The following is a 16,700-nucleotide window of genomic DNA, read 5'->3' as shown; positions in this document are numbered from 1 at the left end:
GAACCAATAATAATAATAATACCAACAATAATTAGGGCCGAATCCGTAACACCAGCCATAACAGGTTTCAAATCGATCGGTTTCAGAGAATGGATTTTTTTTAAATCGGCTTTCAAGCTAATATGACTGCCATACCACGTGACATATGACCTTTAAAATGTACACACTGCATATGTATGGGTATGGGATTACATTTGTGAAATTTTGTGTTGATTGGATAAAGTTAGTTTTTCTATCCAAGATGGCTGCCAAACCACGTGAGGTACGACATCATCATTTTCAAACTATATGCAACAATGGTGTTAGATGATATTTGTAAAATTTCGCATCGATAGGGTAAGCGGTTTCATAGATATAATTATTTAATATTTTCCTTCAATCCAATATGGCTGCCACACCATGTAAACAATGATGTCATAAATTTAATATTTCAATACAAATGGGTCATAGATCATGTGCATGCAATTTCTGATTTTTAGGATAAGGAATTCGATGAAAACATTTTTGGCTGGTACACCACTTCACCTATGTTGTCATCATTATCATGCTTTTGTTCCCCATTGGGAGTACTTGACAATGTGCCAAGTTTCAAATTTTTCCATTCAGCGGTTTCCGAGAAATAATTTTTTAATTATCTGCATTTAATCCAAGATGGCTGCCATACCACGTGACCTATGACATCATAATTGTCATAAAAACATTCTGCATGGGTGTCACTCCTACCCTAAAGTTTCGTCTCAATTGGACATGTGGTTTCTGAGAAAAACGAGGTTTAGCCTGTATGGACGGACAAACGGACGGATGGACGGACCACCCGGAAACATTATGGCTTCGGCCACCGTCAGGGGTGGAGGCATAAAAACTCAATCGAGATGTAGCATTTGAAAATTGTAATTTCTATCACTGTAAACTGTGAAATAAAAACCTCATTGATATCTAGCAGGAGGTCGGTGATGCGTGCTTAAAATCATAAAGCTTCTATTTATATTAAGTATGAAGGAAGCACGAACTGGTCGTTATCTATATTATATTATATTAGCCGTAGGTGATTCTGTCTGTCTGTCTGTCTGTCTGTCCGGGGGTGTGGCTTACTCCGTTTAGAGAGTAGCTCCACCCTTTCTGGGAGAGGCTTCATTGAAACAAATATCCACCATTTTATTAACTCGCATAACTTTGAGGCCTGTTTAGTTAGGCCCGTGCTTTCTTGCTCTCACAGTTTTATTTCAACTCTAATTCGATATATCATTTCATTTTTCACAGTCGCTAACATAGTTTTAGACTCGGTTGAAAAAAAACGGAATTAAAATCCCATGAAAGTTTCCGTTTATAGAACGAAATGAATTCTCAAAGGCCTGTAATTTCAAGGCCATTGAGTCTCTCTCACGCCTTTATCTCCAATCTAACTCACCATCTGATTTCATTTTTATCGATGGTTTTAGACTCGGTGTCAGCAATAATAATTGAGAACGTTCACGCACACGCAGGAAAATGCAGTTACATATTAAAAAACAAATTGCGCCACGATGTATCATACACCGCCCAACATGACACAGATGGCAACATGTCGACATATATTAAAAATTCGCTTTTTCTTTTCCGTTAAGATATATTACTTTTCCGTTTGATGACAGTCGTCACAAAAACGTCAACAATGATGCCGATTTAGGAGTTGCGGAAGGCGAGGAGACGAGGCCATTTCGTAGGGTTCGAAGCTCGTTTATTTGTACAGAAATCTCCAGCACTCTTAACGCGAACGGAAGTGGTACAGCTTTTATAAAGCCAAAACCCTCTTCGGAGGGCGTGGCTCCACAACCGCGCGTGCATCACTTCCACACAACCAAAAACCCCACAGGCCCGTGCACGTGGATTATGACCAAACATAAGGTAACCGTCACATGCGAATAAGTTAACCGCGACATGCGAATAAGTTAACCGCGACATGCGAAGAAGGTAACCGCTACATGCGTCCCCCCAGAATGCACTCCCACGGGCATGTATGTAGTTCGCAGGCGCGCTCGGCAGTGCCGAGAAGGCTCGAGCAGTGCTCGGCCTCGGTACGCGCGAAAAAACGTCGCCGTGGGGTTGAGCCAACCGAGGGGCTGGTCAAGGCCTCGGGGGAGGCTGCCGAGGTTCCTCGCGGGCCTCCCGAGGTTGCAGTTCGCGGGCGCAGTGCCGAGAAGGCTCGAGCAGTGCTCGGCCTCGGTGCGCGCGAAAAGGGGTTGAGCCAACCGAGGGGCTGGTCAAGGCCTCGGGGGAGGCTGCCGAGGTTCCTCGCAGGCCTCCCGAGGATGCAGAGTAGGAGTAGTAGTTGCGCGAGTTGCAGCTTTCGACACGCGAGCTGTAGCTGTAGAGTTTTCGCGAGTTGCGAGCAGTAGTGCGCGCGAAGGTAACGAAGCAGCCGTGCCGCCAACGTCAGTGCGCATGCAAGAGATGAGCAGCAGTGCCACCCACATCTCGTAACTGCGTTCCTTCGGAGGGTCCTGGAGCAGGCATGCTCCCAGGGGTAATGGTAATCCATTACCAGGGGTAATGGTAATGGGTAAACTACCCCTCTGGTCGTAGAGGAGGAGCCGAGCGCGGTGCGCGAACCACATGGCTGCTCGTCGTTTCCGAAACTCCGGCAGTTCAATCGAAACTGTGTTCGAAACCGCACCCGCATCCGTTCGGGAGAAGCCGGGGTCACCAGTTTAGGTGGCTTCCCTGGCCAGGGCGCGCTTGCCGTGTTCGTTTGCAGCCCCCGAATCCGTTCGGGGGCAGCCGGGGTCACCAGTTTAGGAGTTGCAGAAGGCGAGGAGACGAGGCCATTTCGTAGGGTTCGAAGCTCGTTTATTCGTACAGAAATTTCCAGCACTCTTAACGCGAACGGAAGTGGTACAGCTTTTATAAAGCCAAAACCCTCTTCAGAGGGCGTGGCTCCACAACCGCGCGTGCGTCACTTCCACACAACCAAAAGCCCCACAGGCCCGTGCACGTGGATTATGACCAAACATAAGGTAACCGTCACATGCGAATAAGTTAACCGTGACATGCGAATAAGTTAACCGCGACATGCGAATAAGGTAACCGCTACACCGACATATATTTCTTCGTTTTCATTATCTTATTTCATTCAACATTATTATCCGGAAGTAAACGTTCACGTGTTCATTTAAACGTGTGCAAAAACAAACTCCATTTCACGTGTGCATGGATGTGTTATATCATATATGTAAAATAAATAAATTAACAGACGGGAAATTGCTGAGAGATATTTGTTCGGAGCAATTATACACCGCCCAAAGGAAAATTTTCACCGAAAAACCGAGTCAATTCACCAAGCGAATGTCATCGAGTTTCACCGAGTTTCAGGAAATTACCAAGAGATATTTCTTCGTTTTTATTTTAATAGTTACCAGCAGAAGTACTCCGCGTTGCCGGGCCGGCGGAGGGGAGAAGGGCACATACACTTTAAACATGTATATACATGTGGGATGTGGGATATATACATGTGGGACATGTGGGATGTGAGTAGGTGTACGTGTGTGTGTGTGTGTGTGTGTGTGTGTGTGTGTGTGTGTGTGTGTGTGTGTGTATGTATGTGTATATATATATATATACATACTGTGTGTGTGTGTGTGTGTGTGTGTGTGTGTGTGTGTGTGTGTGTGTGTGTGTGTGTGTGTGTGTGTGTGCATTGTGAAACTGAATGTGCAGGTGCAGCAACTAACTCAATATGTCGAAATGTCACACACGTCCATGCCCGTGGGATTCCCACAGGTGACCCCACTAGTCTTACTATAATTCACCAAATGTCCGTCCGTCCGTTCGAAGGTACCGCAAAAACGGCTGAACCGATTGCAACGATATTTTGGGTGGGTTATCCTGGGACCCCTGGGAGTAAAATAGGCGATATTGTTTTTCCAGTTTTTCCAATTTTCCAGTTTTTCCAAACACGATGGAATAATATTTACCGATATGAACAGTGATGTGGCTTTTGTTGAAATTCTACAAATACTGTTTATTCTACGTACCAGGAGAGAGTAGATCGACTCCTGACGAACTCTTCCTATATAAACGTGCGGCTCCGAAGTAACATGGCAGAGTGTGCAAAGTGACTGAGAAACAGGTGTAGCGGCCGTTTCCGTGTTCCAGATTCGGCGCGAACTCTTCACACATAAACGTGCGACTGAGAAAGACGAGTTGCGCCGCTTCCGTTTTGCAGAATTCAATCTTTTTTCAAAATGGGTGCCATGTACTGTTTCGATTTTGATGATTTGCGTGTGATACAATTCAACGGATGTTTCTATGAATCGTTTAAAATAAAATAAAAAGCCTAAAGCGCGGCGTTACGCGCGCTGCTTGTGAGCAAGGAGGAAGCGGACAAGCGGTAACATATAAACGTCTTTATTGTAAGACTACACTGTAACACTGAAATGTTCCGGGCTGGTCGCCCGGTGTATATCATGAGGCCACGCCTACCCCTCGGGCGTGGCCACCGCCCACTTGGTGCGTGGAATGATGTCACCACGCCAGTGGGCTTTTGTGTCCGCCACACGCGCCCCCCCAGAATTCCCGCGCACCTGGAGGGCCAGTTTGCGGGGCAGACGAATGACCCGGCCGAAGCGCCCCCTGGCGATCGGCGGCGTCCGGGGTGCAGGGATGCCAGGTGGGATGCCCCTGGCTGCCCCTGGGATGGGTGCAGGACCGGGGGGCGGCGTGGCGGCGGGGCTGGGCGGTGCCGGGGGTCCGCCCGCAGGAGGGCGGCCCCGACGTGGGGGTCGGGCCACTGGCGGTGGATGGTCCACATCGAGGTGGGCCGGCTTGAGGCGGTCTACCGAAACACGGTCAGGAGTACCGCCGATGTCCAGGGTGAAGTGCTTCGCCCCGGTCTCCAGCACGCGGAAAGGCCCGTCGTACGGGGGCCGCAGTGGTGTCCGATGGGCATCGTGGCAGACGAAGACGTACTCCGCCGTGCGAAGCTCCGGGGCGACGTGCGTCGGTGGGTGCCCGTGGCATGCCGTTGGCACCGGGGCGAACCTCCGGGCGGTCTCTTGCAGAGTGGAGCGCTGCTGTGCCGCGGACCATGGTGCCGTGGAGTCGGGGAGGAACTCGCCCGGCACCCGCAGCGGTTGCCCGAAGACCAACTCCGCCGCGGATGCGCGCAGGTCCTCCTTGGGTGCCGTCCGGAGGCCCAGCAGGACCCAGGGGAGCCTGTCGACCCAGCCGCCGTCGCGGAGGGTGGCCCGGAGCGCGGCCTTCAATGAGCGGTGAAATCGCTCACACAGGCCGTTAGCCTGGGGGTGGTAGGCCGTGGTTCGGTGCAGCCGGACCCCGAGCCCCTGCGCAACCGCCCCCCAGAGCTCTGAGGTGAACTGGGGGCCGCGGTCGGATGAGATGTCTGAGGGGGCGCCGAACCGGGCGACCCAGGTGGCGATGAAAGCCTGCGCGACATCGGCCGCCGTTGTCGATGCCAAGGGCACGGCCTCCGGCCACCGGGTGGTGCGGTCCACCATGGTGAGGACGTAGGTGAAACCCCGCGAGGGGGGCAGAGGTCCCACCAGGTCCACGTGGACGTGGTCAAACCGGCGTTCCGGCACCGTGAACGGGGCCAACGGGGCCTGGGTGTGCCGGTGCACCTTGGCGCGCTGGCACGCGAGGCACGTCCTGGCCCAGCCGCGGACGGCCTTCCGGAGGCCATGCCAGACGAACTTGTCGGCTATCAGCCTTTGGGAGGCCCTCGCGCCCGGGTGGGACAGGCCGTGGATGGCGTCAAACACCTGGCGCTGCCAGCCCGCGGGCACAATGGGGCGAGGACGCCCGAGGGAGACGTCGCACAAGAGGGCCGTGCCCGCGCCGTCGAACGGCACCTCGGTGACACGTAGGCCCGTGACGGCGGTCCGCAAGGCCTGGACGTCGGGGTCAGCGGCCTGGTCCGCTGCCATCCGGGCATAGTCGATGCCGAGGTGGACTGCGTGGGCGACGGCCCGGGAAAGGCAATCCGCCACCGGGTTGTCCTTCCCCGCGACGTGCTGGATGTCCGTCGTGTACTCGGACACGGCCGAGAGGTGACGCTGCTGCCGGGCCGACCACGGCTCGGTGACCTTGCCCATCGCGAAGATCAGGGGCTTGTGGTCGACGAAGGCAGTGAACGCCCGGCCCTCGAGCAGATGGCGGAAGTGCCTGACCGCCAAGTGAAGTCCGAGCAACTCGCGGTCGAAGGTACTGTAACGGCGTTCGGGCGGGCGAAGCTGCCGGCTAAAGAACGCCAGCGGTTGCCAAGCTCCACGCACCCATTGCTCGTGCACCGCGCCCACCGCGTAGTCCGAGGCATCGGTGGTGAGGGCGATCGGTGCATCGGGCGCCGGGTGCGCGAGCATGGTGGCGTTAGCCAAGGCGAGCTTCGCGCCCGTGAACGCCGTGTCCATCTGCTCGGTCCAGGTAACGTCGCCTTTGCCCGGCTTACCTCGGAGAGCTTCGTGCAGGGGGCGCAGGAGCTGGGCGATACGGGGCAGGAACCGATGGTAAAAGTTCACCATGCCCAGGAACTCCTGCAGCCCTCTGATCGTGCGGGGGCGCGGAAACCCCTTCACCGCCTCCACCTTGGCCGGCAGGGGGACCGCTCCGTGCCTGGTGACACGGTGCCCCAGAAAATCGATTGTGGCGGCGCCGAACCGGCACTTTGCGGGGTTCACAATCAGGCCATGCTGGCCCAGGCGTTCGAAGAGCGTGCGGAGGTGGCGTAGGTGCTCTTCGCGGGACGCACTGGCGACGAGGATATCGTCCAGGTAGACGTAGACAAAATCCAAGTCGCGCAGGACGCTGTCCATCAGTCGCTGGAACGCCTGAGCCGCATTCTTCAGACCGAAGGGCATGCGCAGGAACTCGAAGAGTCCGAATGGCGTGATGACCGCCGTCTTCGGGACGTCCTCCGGCCTGACGGGGACCTGATGGTAGCCGCGTATGAGGTCCACCTTCGAGAAGAAGGACCTGCCCGCCAAACGGGTGGAAAAGTCCTGAATGTGGGGGACGGGGTAGCGGTCGGGAGTCGTGGCGTCATTGAGACGGCGATAGTCCCCGCACGGTCGCCATCCCCCGCTGGGCTTCGGCACGATGTGCAGCGGCGACGCCCAAGCGCTCTCTGAGCGCCGAACGATGCCGAGTCGCTCCAGGGTAGCGAACTCCGCTTTTGCCACCGCCAGCTTCGTCGGCTCGAGGCGGCGTGCCCGGGCGTAGACCGGTGGCCCGACGGTGGGGATGTGATGGGCCACCCCGTGCTTGAAGGCGCCCGCCGAGAAGGTGGGCCGCGTTAGGGCCGGGAAGCCGGCGAGGAGGCGGGTGAATGCGTCCGCTGCCGGAAGCGTACAGACCAACGTGGCCGGAACCGAATCGTTCGGCAAGCCGCTTGGCAAGCCGCTCGTTGAGCTGGGCAACGCACATGCGAGCGAGCTGAACGTCTCGGCCTGGACAAGCCGTCTGCGCTTGACGTCGACCAGGAGCCCATTAGCGCACAGGAAGTCCGCGCCAAGCAGTGCCATGGGCACGTCGGCGGTGACGAACGTCCATCGGAAAACCTGCCCTCCAAACCGCAGAGAGAGGCAGCGTTTTCCGTACGTACGGATGGGCGTCCCGTTCGCGGCAAGCAGCGCGGGGCCCCCACCCGCGGCGTGCTTGTCTGACGTGCCGGCGGGAATGACACTCACCTGTGCTCCCGTGTCGCACAGGTAACGGCGCCCGGAGAAGGTGTCCGTTATGAACAGCAGGCTGCTCGAACGGCCGGCGCTCATCGCCACAATTGAGCGCCGGCCCGGGCGTTTCCCGACCCGTTGAAGGAGCACGGCGGATGACACCGCCGAGCTTCGTGGCCGAACTTGGCGTGGAACCAGCACCAGGTGGTGGAGCTGGAGGAGCGCGGCTGGCTCCGCCAGGCCGGTGGAGTCGACGGGTTTCCCCGCGGTGGCGGTTTTCGCCGCGGCGGTGGGCGGGGCGTGGCGGCGTTCACGAGGTGCGTATCAGCATGCTGCTGAACATCAGCGCGCTGCTGAACATCAGCGCGCTGCTGAACATCAGCGTCGAATGCCGTGACGGCCACGCCGACGCTCGCCCGCGTGTCCGAAACGGCGAAGTACTTGTCCGCCTCGGCCGCCAATGCTCGGGGTTCCGTTAGCCCGGTCCCGGCCAACGCGAGGCGAACCTGCGCTGGAAGTTGGCGACGGAAAAGCGCCCGGAATAGCGAACCGGGGGCTTCGTCGCCCAACAGTGACAGCATATGGTCCATTCGGACCGACGGGCGCGTCTCACCGAGCTCGGGGAGATCCAGGAGGCGGTCGGCCCGTGCGTCGTCCGTGAGGCTGAACGTGGCTAGGAGTAGCCGCTTGAGTGCCTCGTACTTGTGGCCTTTCGGTGGGTGGCGAAGGACGGACACAACTCGAGCGGCCGTGCCGGGCCCGAGGGAGGCGACGACGTGGCAATAGCGCGTGTCATCGCCGGTGAGGTGCCGAAGCTGAAATTGGGCTTCGGCCTGGACGAACCAGACTTCGGCCTGAGCCTCCCAAAATTCCGGAAGTTTGACGAAGTCGGCCATGGCGATGGCGTCGCGTGTGGAAGGATCGCTCCGGCAGATCCAACGTCGAGGGTCACCAGTAAAGCGCGGCGTTACGCGCGCTGCTTGTGAGCAAGGAGGAAGCGGACAAGCGGTAACATATAAACGTCTTTATTGTAAGACTACACTGTAACACTGAAATGTTCCGGTCTGGTCGCCCGGTGTATATCATGAGGCCACGCCTACCCCTCGGGCGTGGCCACCGCCCACTTGGTGCGTGGAATGATGTCACCACGCCAGTGGGCTTTTGTGTCCGCCACAAGCCTTCAATTTCTGATATTTTGCCTTTTCATTTGGGCCTCCCAATTGAAGCCCCACCCAGAGGGCGGGTACCGTTGCTAGTTGTTTACAATGTGCTGGCATACCCCACTTGTATATAATATACATCTGAAGCACACGGTGCTACGCGCGCGACTTGCTACCAAGGATGAAGCGGACAACGCGGTAAGTTTAATGTTCTTTATTCAAAGAGGTCACTGTAGCACTGGCGTGCTCCGGGCTGCGCGCCCGGTGTATATCCTGAGGCCACGCCTACCCCTAGGGCGTGGCCGCCGCCCACTTGGTGCGCGGAATGATGTCACCACGCCAGTGGGCTTTCGTGTCCGCCACACGCGCCCCCCCCAGAATTCCCGCACACCTGGAGGGCCAGTTTGCGGGGCAAACGGATGACGCGGCCCAAGCGCCCTCTGGCGACCGGCGGCGTCCGGGGTGCAGGGATGCCAGGTGGGATGCCCCCGACTGTACCCGGGATGGGTGCCGGACCGGGGGGCGGCGTGCCTGCGGTGCTGGGTGGTGCCGGGGGTCCGCCCACAGGGGGGCGGCCCCGACGCAGGGGCCGAGCCACCGGCGGTGGGTGGTCCACGTACGGCGAGGTGGGCCGGCTTGAGGCGGTCTATGGAGACCCGGTCAGGAGTGCCGCCGATGTCCAGGGTGAAATGTTTCACCCCGGTCTCCAGCACGCGGAAAGGCCCGTCATACGGGGGCCGCAGTGGTGTCTGGTGGGCGTAGTGCCGGACGAAGACGTACTCCGCGGTGCGAAGCTCCGGGGCGACGTGTGTAGGAGGGTGCCGGTGGTGCACCGTCGGCACCGGGGCGAACCTCCGGGCAGTCTCCAGCAGCGCAGAACGCTCCTGCGCCGCAGACCAAGGTGCTGTGGGGTCGGGGAGGAACTCGCCGGGCACCCACAGCGGTTGTCCAAAGACCAACTCCACCGCGGATGTGCGCAGGTCCTCCTTCGGCGCCGTCCGGAGGCCCAGCAGGACCCAGGGGAGCCTGTCGACCCAGCCGCCGTCGCGGAGGGTGGCCCGGAGCGCGGCCTTCAACGAGCGGTGGAAGCGCTCGCACAGGCCGTTGGCCTGGGGGTGGTAGGCTGTGGTTCGGTGCAGCTGGACCCCGAGCCCCCGCGCGACCACGGCCCAGAGCTCCGAGGTGAACTGGGGGCCGTGGTCAGACGAGATGTCCGAGGGGGCGCCGAACCGGGCAACCCAGGTGGCGATGAACGCCTGCGCGATGTCTGCCGCCGTCGTCGCCGCCAAAGGCACGGCCTCCGGCCACTGGGTGGTGCGGTCCACCATGGGAAGGACATGGGTGAAACCCTGCGAGGGGGGCAGCGGTCCCACTACGTCCACGTGCACGTGGTCGAACCTACGTGCCGGCACCGTAAACGGGGCCAATGGGGCCTGGGTATGCCGGTGCACCTTCGCGCGCTGGCACGCGAGGCACGTCCTGGTCCAGCCGCGGACGGCCTTCCGGAGGCCATGCCAGACAAACTTTCGGTGACCAACCTCTGGGAGGCCTTCGTGCCCGGGTGGGACAGGCCGTGGATGGCGTCAAAAACCTGGTGCTGCCAGCCTGTGGGCATGATGGGGCGAGGCCGCCCGAGGGAGACATCGCAAACGAGGGCCGTGCCCACGCCATCGAAGGACACCTCGGTGACGCGGAGGCCCGTGACGGCGGTCCGCAAGGCCTGGACCCCGGGGTCGGCGGCCTGGTCCGCCGCCATCCGGGCATAGTCGATGCCAAGGTGGACTGCATGGGCGACGGCCTGGGAAAGGCAGTCGGCCACCGGGTTGTCCTTTCCCGCGACGTGTCGGATGTCCGTCGTGTACTCGGACACGGCCGCGAGGTGACGCTGTTGCCGGGCTGACCACGGCTCGGTGACCTTGCCCATCACGAAAACCAGCGGCTTGTGGTCGACAAAGGCCGTGAACGCACGGCCCTCGAGCAGATGGCGGAAGTGCCTGACCGCCAGGTGAAGCCCAAGCATCTCGCGGTCGAAGGTACTGTAACGGCGTTCGGGCGGGTGAAGCTGCCGGCTGAAGAACGCCAGTGGTTGCCAAGCACCACGCACCCATTGCTCGTGCACCGCGCCCACCGCGTAGTCCGAGGCGTCGGTGGTGAGGGCGTTCAGTGCATCGGGCGCTGGGTGCGCGAGCATGGTGGCGTTGGCCAAGGCGAGCTTCGCGCCCGAGAACGCCGCGTCCATCTGCTCGGTCCAGGTAACGTCACCTTTGCCCAGCTTCCCTCGAAGGGCCTCGTGTAAGGGGCGCAGGAGCTGGGCGATGCGGGGCAGGAACCGATGGTAAAAGTTTACCATGCCTAGGAACTCCTGGAGCCCCTTGATCATGCGGGGGCGCGGAAACCCCTTCACCGCCTCCACCTTGGTCGGTAGGGGGACGGCCCCGTGCCTGGTGACGCGGTGCCCCAAAAATTCGATTTCAGTGACACCGAACCGGCACTTGGCGGGGTTCACGATCAGGCCGTGCTGGCCCAGACATTCGAAGAGCATGCGGAGGTGATGAAGGTGCTCTTCGCGGGACGCGCTGGTGACGAGGATGTCGTCCAGGTGGACGTACAAAAAATCCAACCCGCGCAAGACGTTGTCCATGAGGCGCTGGAACGCCTGAGCTGCATTTTTCAAACCGAAGGGCATCCGAAGAAATTCGAAAAGCCCGAATGGCGTGATGACAGCTGTCTTCGGGATGTCCTCCGGCCTGACAGGGACCTGATGGTAGCCGCGTACGAGGTCCACCTTTGAAAAGAAGGACATCCCCGCCAACCGGGTGGAGAAGTCCTGGATGTAGGGGATGGGGTAGCGGTCGGGGGTGGTGGCGTCGATGAGGCACCGGTAGTGCCCGCAGGGTCGCCATCCCCCACCGGGTTTGGGCACGATGTGGAGCAGGGACGCCCACGCGCTCTCGGAGCGCCGCAGGATGCCGAGCCGCTCCAGCGTAGCGAACTCCGCTTTAGCTATGGCGAGCTTCGTCGGCTCGAGGCGGCGTGCCCGGGCGTAGACCGGTGGCCCGGTGGTGGGGATGTGATGTTCCACCCCGTGCTTGACGGTCCCCGCCGAGAAGGTGGGCCGCGTGAGGGCCGGGAAACCCACGAGGAGGCGGGCGAATTCGTCCGCTGCTGGAAGCGTACAGATGAACCTGGCCGGAACGGAACTGCTCAGCAAGCCGCTCGGCGAGCCGCTCGGTGAGCCGCTCCGTGAGCTGCTCAACGAGGCGGGCAGCGCACACGCGAGTGAGCTGAACGTCTCAGCCTGGACAAGCCTTCTGCGCTTTACATCGACCAGTAATCCATTAGCACATAAGAAGTCCGCGCCGAGCAGTGCCATGGGCACGTCGGCCGTAACGAACGACCAACGGAAAACCTGCCCTCCGAACCGCAGAGAGAGACAGCGTTTTCCGTACGTGCATATAGACGTACCATTGGCCGCAAGCAGCGCGGGACCTCGGCCCGCGGTGTGCTTGTCGGACGTACCAGCAGGAACGACACTCACCTGCGCCCCCATGTCGCACAGGTAACGGCGCCCGGACAAGGTGTCCGTTATGTACAGAAGGCTGTTTGAATTGCCGACGCTCACCATTGCCACCGAGCGCCGGCTCGCCCGTTTCCCGACCTGCCGAATGAGCACGGCGGGTGACACTGCCGAGCCTCGTGGCCGAACTTGGCGTGGAAGAAACACCAGGCGGGCAGCTGCGGCGTCAGAGGCCGCGGTTTTTTTCACGTCGTGGGCGGGGCGTGACGGCGGACATGAGGTGCGGTACATCGGGGAAAGCCTCGGGAGCCTCGGGAGCGGCAACCGCGCCAAGACTCGCCTGCGTGTCCAAAGCCGCGTCGTATTTGTCAGCCTCGGCAGCGAGCACACGGGGTTCCGTTAACGCGGAACCAGCCAAAGCGAGGCGGACTCGTGCTGGCAGCTGGCGTCGAAACAACGCCTGGAATAGAGCGTTTGGGGTTTCGTCGCCCATGAGCGCCAGCATATGGTCCATACGGACCGACGGTCGCGTGTCCCCGATCTCGGGGAGGTCCAAGAGGCGATCGGCCCGTGCGTCCACCGTAAGGCCGAACGTGGCGAGGAGGAGACGCTTGACCGCCTCGTACTTGCCGTCGGCAGGTGGATCCCTTAGGACCGATACGACGCGGGTGGCCGTGCCGGGCCCGAGGGCGGCGACCACGTGGCAGTACATGGTCTCGTCCACCGTGATGCCTCGAAGTCGGAACTGGGCTTCCGCCTCCAGGAACCAAACTTCGGCTTGTGACTCCCAGAATTCGGGGAGCTTGATGGAGACCGCGTTGGTAGCCATTGTTGCGGCGGTTTCGGGTAGTCAGCGACAGCTGACTCGAATGTCGGAGGTCACCAATGAAGCACGCGGTGCTACGCGCGCGACTTGCTACCAAGGAGGAAGCGGACAACGCGGTAAGTTTAATGTTCTTTATTCAAAGAGGTCACTGTAGCACTAGCGCGCTCCGGGCTGCGCACCCGGTGTATATCCTGAGGCCACGCCTACCCCTCGGGCGTGGCCGCCGCCCACTTGGTGCGCGGAATGATGTCACCACGCCAGTGGGCTTTCGTGTCCGCCACACATCCATACATTAGTTGTCTGTTATGAATTTCGGAATCAATTCACTTTACCCAATTCGGTAGAAGGTTTGTTTTACATATTTGAATAATATCGGCCTTAAAGGGTTACATTACATTACACAGCTGGGAAAATATCCAGGTGACACTATTAGTCCAACTGTTGTTTATTGCAGCAAATGGCGCTTACTCTGTCAAAAGCTTTCGCTAATGTCTTCCCTGCAGTCCCGGTGGGAATTGAATCACCTGCCAGGGGTTCGCGCTTGTGCTCGCACACTTGGCACTTTTTTCCATCTGTGTTGCGGTGTCTGGTGACGCAAGCACAGCACGCGCTTGTCCTGCACAACTGCAGCAATCCCACGACGTCTTTCCCTCCCCACTCTTCCATTGCAGGTACATACGTCACCCACGAGGCGAAGGGGCCGGAGGGGTCGCAGGAGGGCGAGGCGTGCACGGAGGTACCGGGCACACCTGGTGCCGACGAGAAGAAAGAATATTTCATCTGAAACTGACCTATGGACGCGCTGCGGGGCCGGAGAAGCGTTTCCCTGATTCCCGCCATCGACCCGTATTTCATGCTGGCTGTCTGAGCCCGCCATTAACGCAATGTGGAACCCGATACCTACAAACACTTATAGACCACGTGATATTTAATGTACTTATGTTAAAAGCGCAACATTAGTCTTCGTGAATATGGCTTCCGCTGATGACCGTATCATTCACAGTAACGTGTGACATTTGTTCTAAGTTTGCACCAGGTAGCATATCAGCCTACCTACATCGTCACGTGACGTATGCTAATTCCCATTAAAGAGATGATGCACACAGGTACACGTTTTTGGTAAATAGTATATAAAACGTCAGAGTCGATTCATTGGCCTGGTGTAGTGCTTGGACAATGGATATTACGGTATTATGGATATTACGGTATTATGGATATTACGGTATTACGGGGTATTACGACGGTTGGCGGTATATAGCTTACACTGATCAGCTACACCAGCCTGGGTTCGAATCTCGACCCAGCTGTAAACCGTCGCCCTTGTGTTTCATCAACATGTGTGCGTCCCTCTGTCCCTCCGATTGACCTTAAACTGGGTGTCCTGCATGCTATAGCACCAGTCGGTCCACTACGTCTTCCACGAAAAGTAGGCGAGGTGTCGCCAGCATCCTGGAAAATTTCCAAATTCCTGCCACCTTCAGTCGAACGACAGGCCTAGCCTGCCAGTTTGTGAAAGACTCGGGTCAAAAAAACGTTTCACCGCCGATCCAACAAGAAAATGTTAATAATTGGGGGTAGTAGCGCTGGTTGTAAGAAGTAGTCTGGGTGTTACTGGCAGGAAATAAAAATAAGACTTCTCAACTGCAATGGAGAAATAAGCTGCGTTCTCAATTTGCTGCCTGCTGTGGCGTGCGAACGCCACTAAAAACTTCATACGTCACGTGGAATGTCGAGCGTGCTCGTGTGAAGGTCAATTCCCAGCATCCACGGTGGGCCCGATTTCATTACCCGACTCGGGGCTCAGAGGGAATAAGGGGAAAACGGCAACACCAACCCTCAGGCTTTGTACGAAAGGCATGGCCTTTTCTGGCTACATCAAACCGTCACTTATTTATATCCATTGTCTTTATCCATTGCCCTTATCCATTGTCCTAATGTATCGTCTTTATCCATTGTCCTTATCTATTGTCTTTATACATTGTCATTATCCATTGTCTTTAACCATTGTCTTAATGTATTGTCTTTATCCATTGTCTTTATTCATCATCATTATCCATTGTTCTTATCTATTGTCTTTATACATTGTCCTTATCCATTGTCTTGATCCATTGTCCTAATGTATTGCCTTTATCCATTGTCTTTATTCATCATCCTTATCCATTGTTCTTATCCATTGTTCTTATCTATTGTCTTTATCCATTGTCCTAATGTATTGTATTTATCCATTGTCTTTATCCATTGTCCTTATCTATTGTCTTTATACATTGTCCTTATCCATTGTCCTAATATATTGTCTTTATCCATTGTCTTTATTCATCATCCTTATCCATTGTTCTTATCCATTGTCCTTATCCATTGTCTTTATCCATTGTCCTAATGTAGTGTCTTTATCCATTGTCTTTATTCACCTTCCTTATCCATTGTTCTTATCCATTGTTCTTATCTATTGTCTTTATCCATTGTCCTTGTGCAATGTCCTTATCCATGATCTTTATCCTGCAATTTGCCATGCACACGCTACCTTGATTACAGGGGGACAAATAACGCTTGTACTCACGTATACACATGTGGTGGATAAAAGCTGTGTTATTTTTCTTATTTAATTGAATCGTGTTATGGAATACCTTCCACATTTGTACCGATAATTTTGCAGGTGTGTACGAGATGGTAAAATTAGTGTTTACTGTGACAGTCGTGGCTTTCTTGCTCTTCTACTAAAGTCGTATTAATGTCTATTTAATACTTGGCCGTATGTTTGATCCACCTTGCATTTGATAGGTATTTTAAAAGTGACTGTTTATTCATTAAACTAATTGGTGTTATAGACTGGCGTAATTTCCTTGTGGTGGACAATACTTTGTCGGACCCTTGAAGGCACCTGCTATTTGGGAGGCGTGTCCTACGTGGCTGGAGGGCAGGGGCCCTCCAGAGGTGGGCGGGGGAAAATGTCGAATGGTGCATTTGTTCCAGAGTCCAGCCTATGGTGAAACCTTGCATGTCGATGCAGGTTGGTGTCTCGTTGGGGATTCTTCGGTGTGGTGAAGTCTGCAGGTGGTTGGTGTGGCGTGAAGCCTCTTTGAGCGATGTGCTGCTTTGTTCTGTAACGTGAAGGCATGCCAGTTAAACCCTCTTCAGCTATTGATGTGCGCCATACTCTGTACATCCTGCGGGCTGCACAGGCTTGGAGTTTGCCATTGTTTATGTTTTGTTTGCCTGCTAATTGTCCATAATTTCTGGCTAATAAACCTCGTTTGTATGAAATTGTATTCACTGCTTATATTGACTAACGGCAGGATTATTATTATTTTTAATCACAAAACATCATTGCCGTATTGCACACTTGATGTGCGTGATATCGAAGCCAGGCTGAAATAGGTAATTATTTGATCCGCCATCCAGCGCTTGTTGCCAATTGCTCACGATGCTGCATCACGTGTCTTCGCCCAGGTCGAAAAGCCTATGGAAAACCAATAGGCTAAATCCCATTAAAATCCCATAGGAAAATGGACTCATACGATCTACTGCTTTCAATA

At 56.4% G+C, this 16,700-nt stretch overlaps 1 protein-coding gene across 1 annotated transcript in view; it reads left to right on the top strand.

The window, feature by feature from the left end:
* LOC137424157 (cell adhesion molecule 3-like) overlaps positions 1-16,425 on the top strand; it is a 327,688-nt gene extending 311,263 nt beyond the window's left edge. Inside the window, exon 7 of the mRNA XM_078774641.1 lies at positions 13,839-16,425. Within this exon, the coding sequence (XP_078630767.1) occupies positions 13,839-13,951 (113 nt within the window). The 3' untranslated portion in view covers positions 13,952-16,425. The remainder of the gene's footprint in view (positions 1-13,838) is intronic.
* The last annotated feature ends 275 nt before the right edge of the window (positions 16,426-16,700 follow it).

Source organism: Myxine glutinosa, chromosome 3, assembly GCF_964187855.1.
Source record: "Myxine glutinosa chromosome 3, kmMyxGlut1.1, whole genome shotgun sequence".
Classification (NCBI taxonomy): domain Eukaryota; kingdom Metazoa; phylum Chordata; class Myxini; order Myxiniformes; family Myxinidae; genus Myxine; species Myxine glutinosa.
The sequence above is the reverse complement of the archived record's forward strand: the minus strand, read 5'-3'. Positions and strand labels throughout refer to the sequence as shown.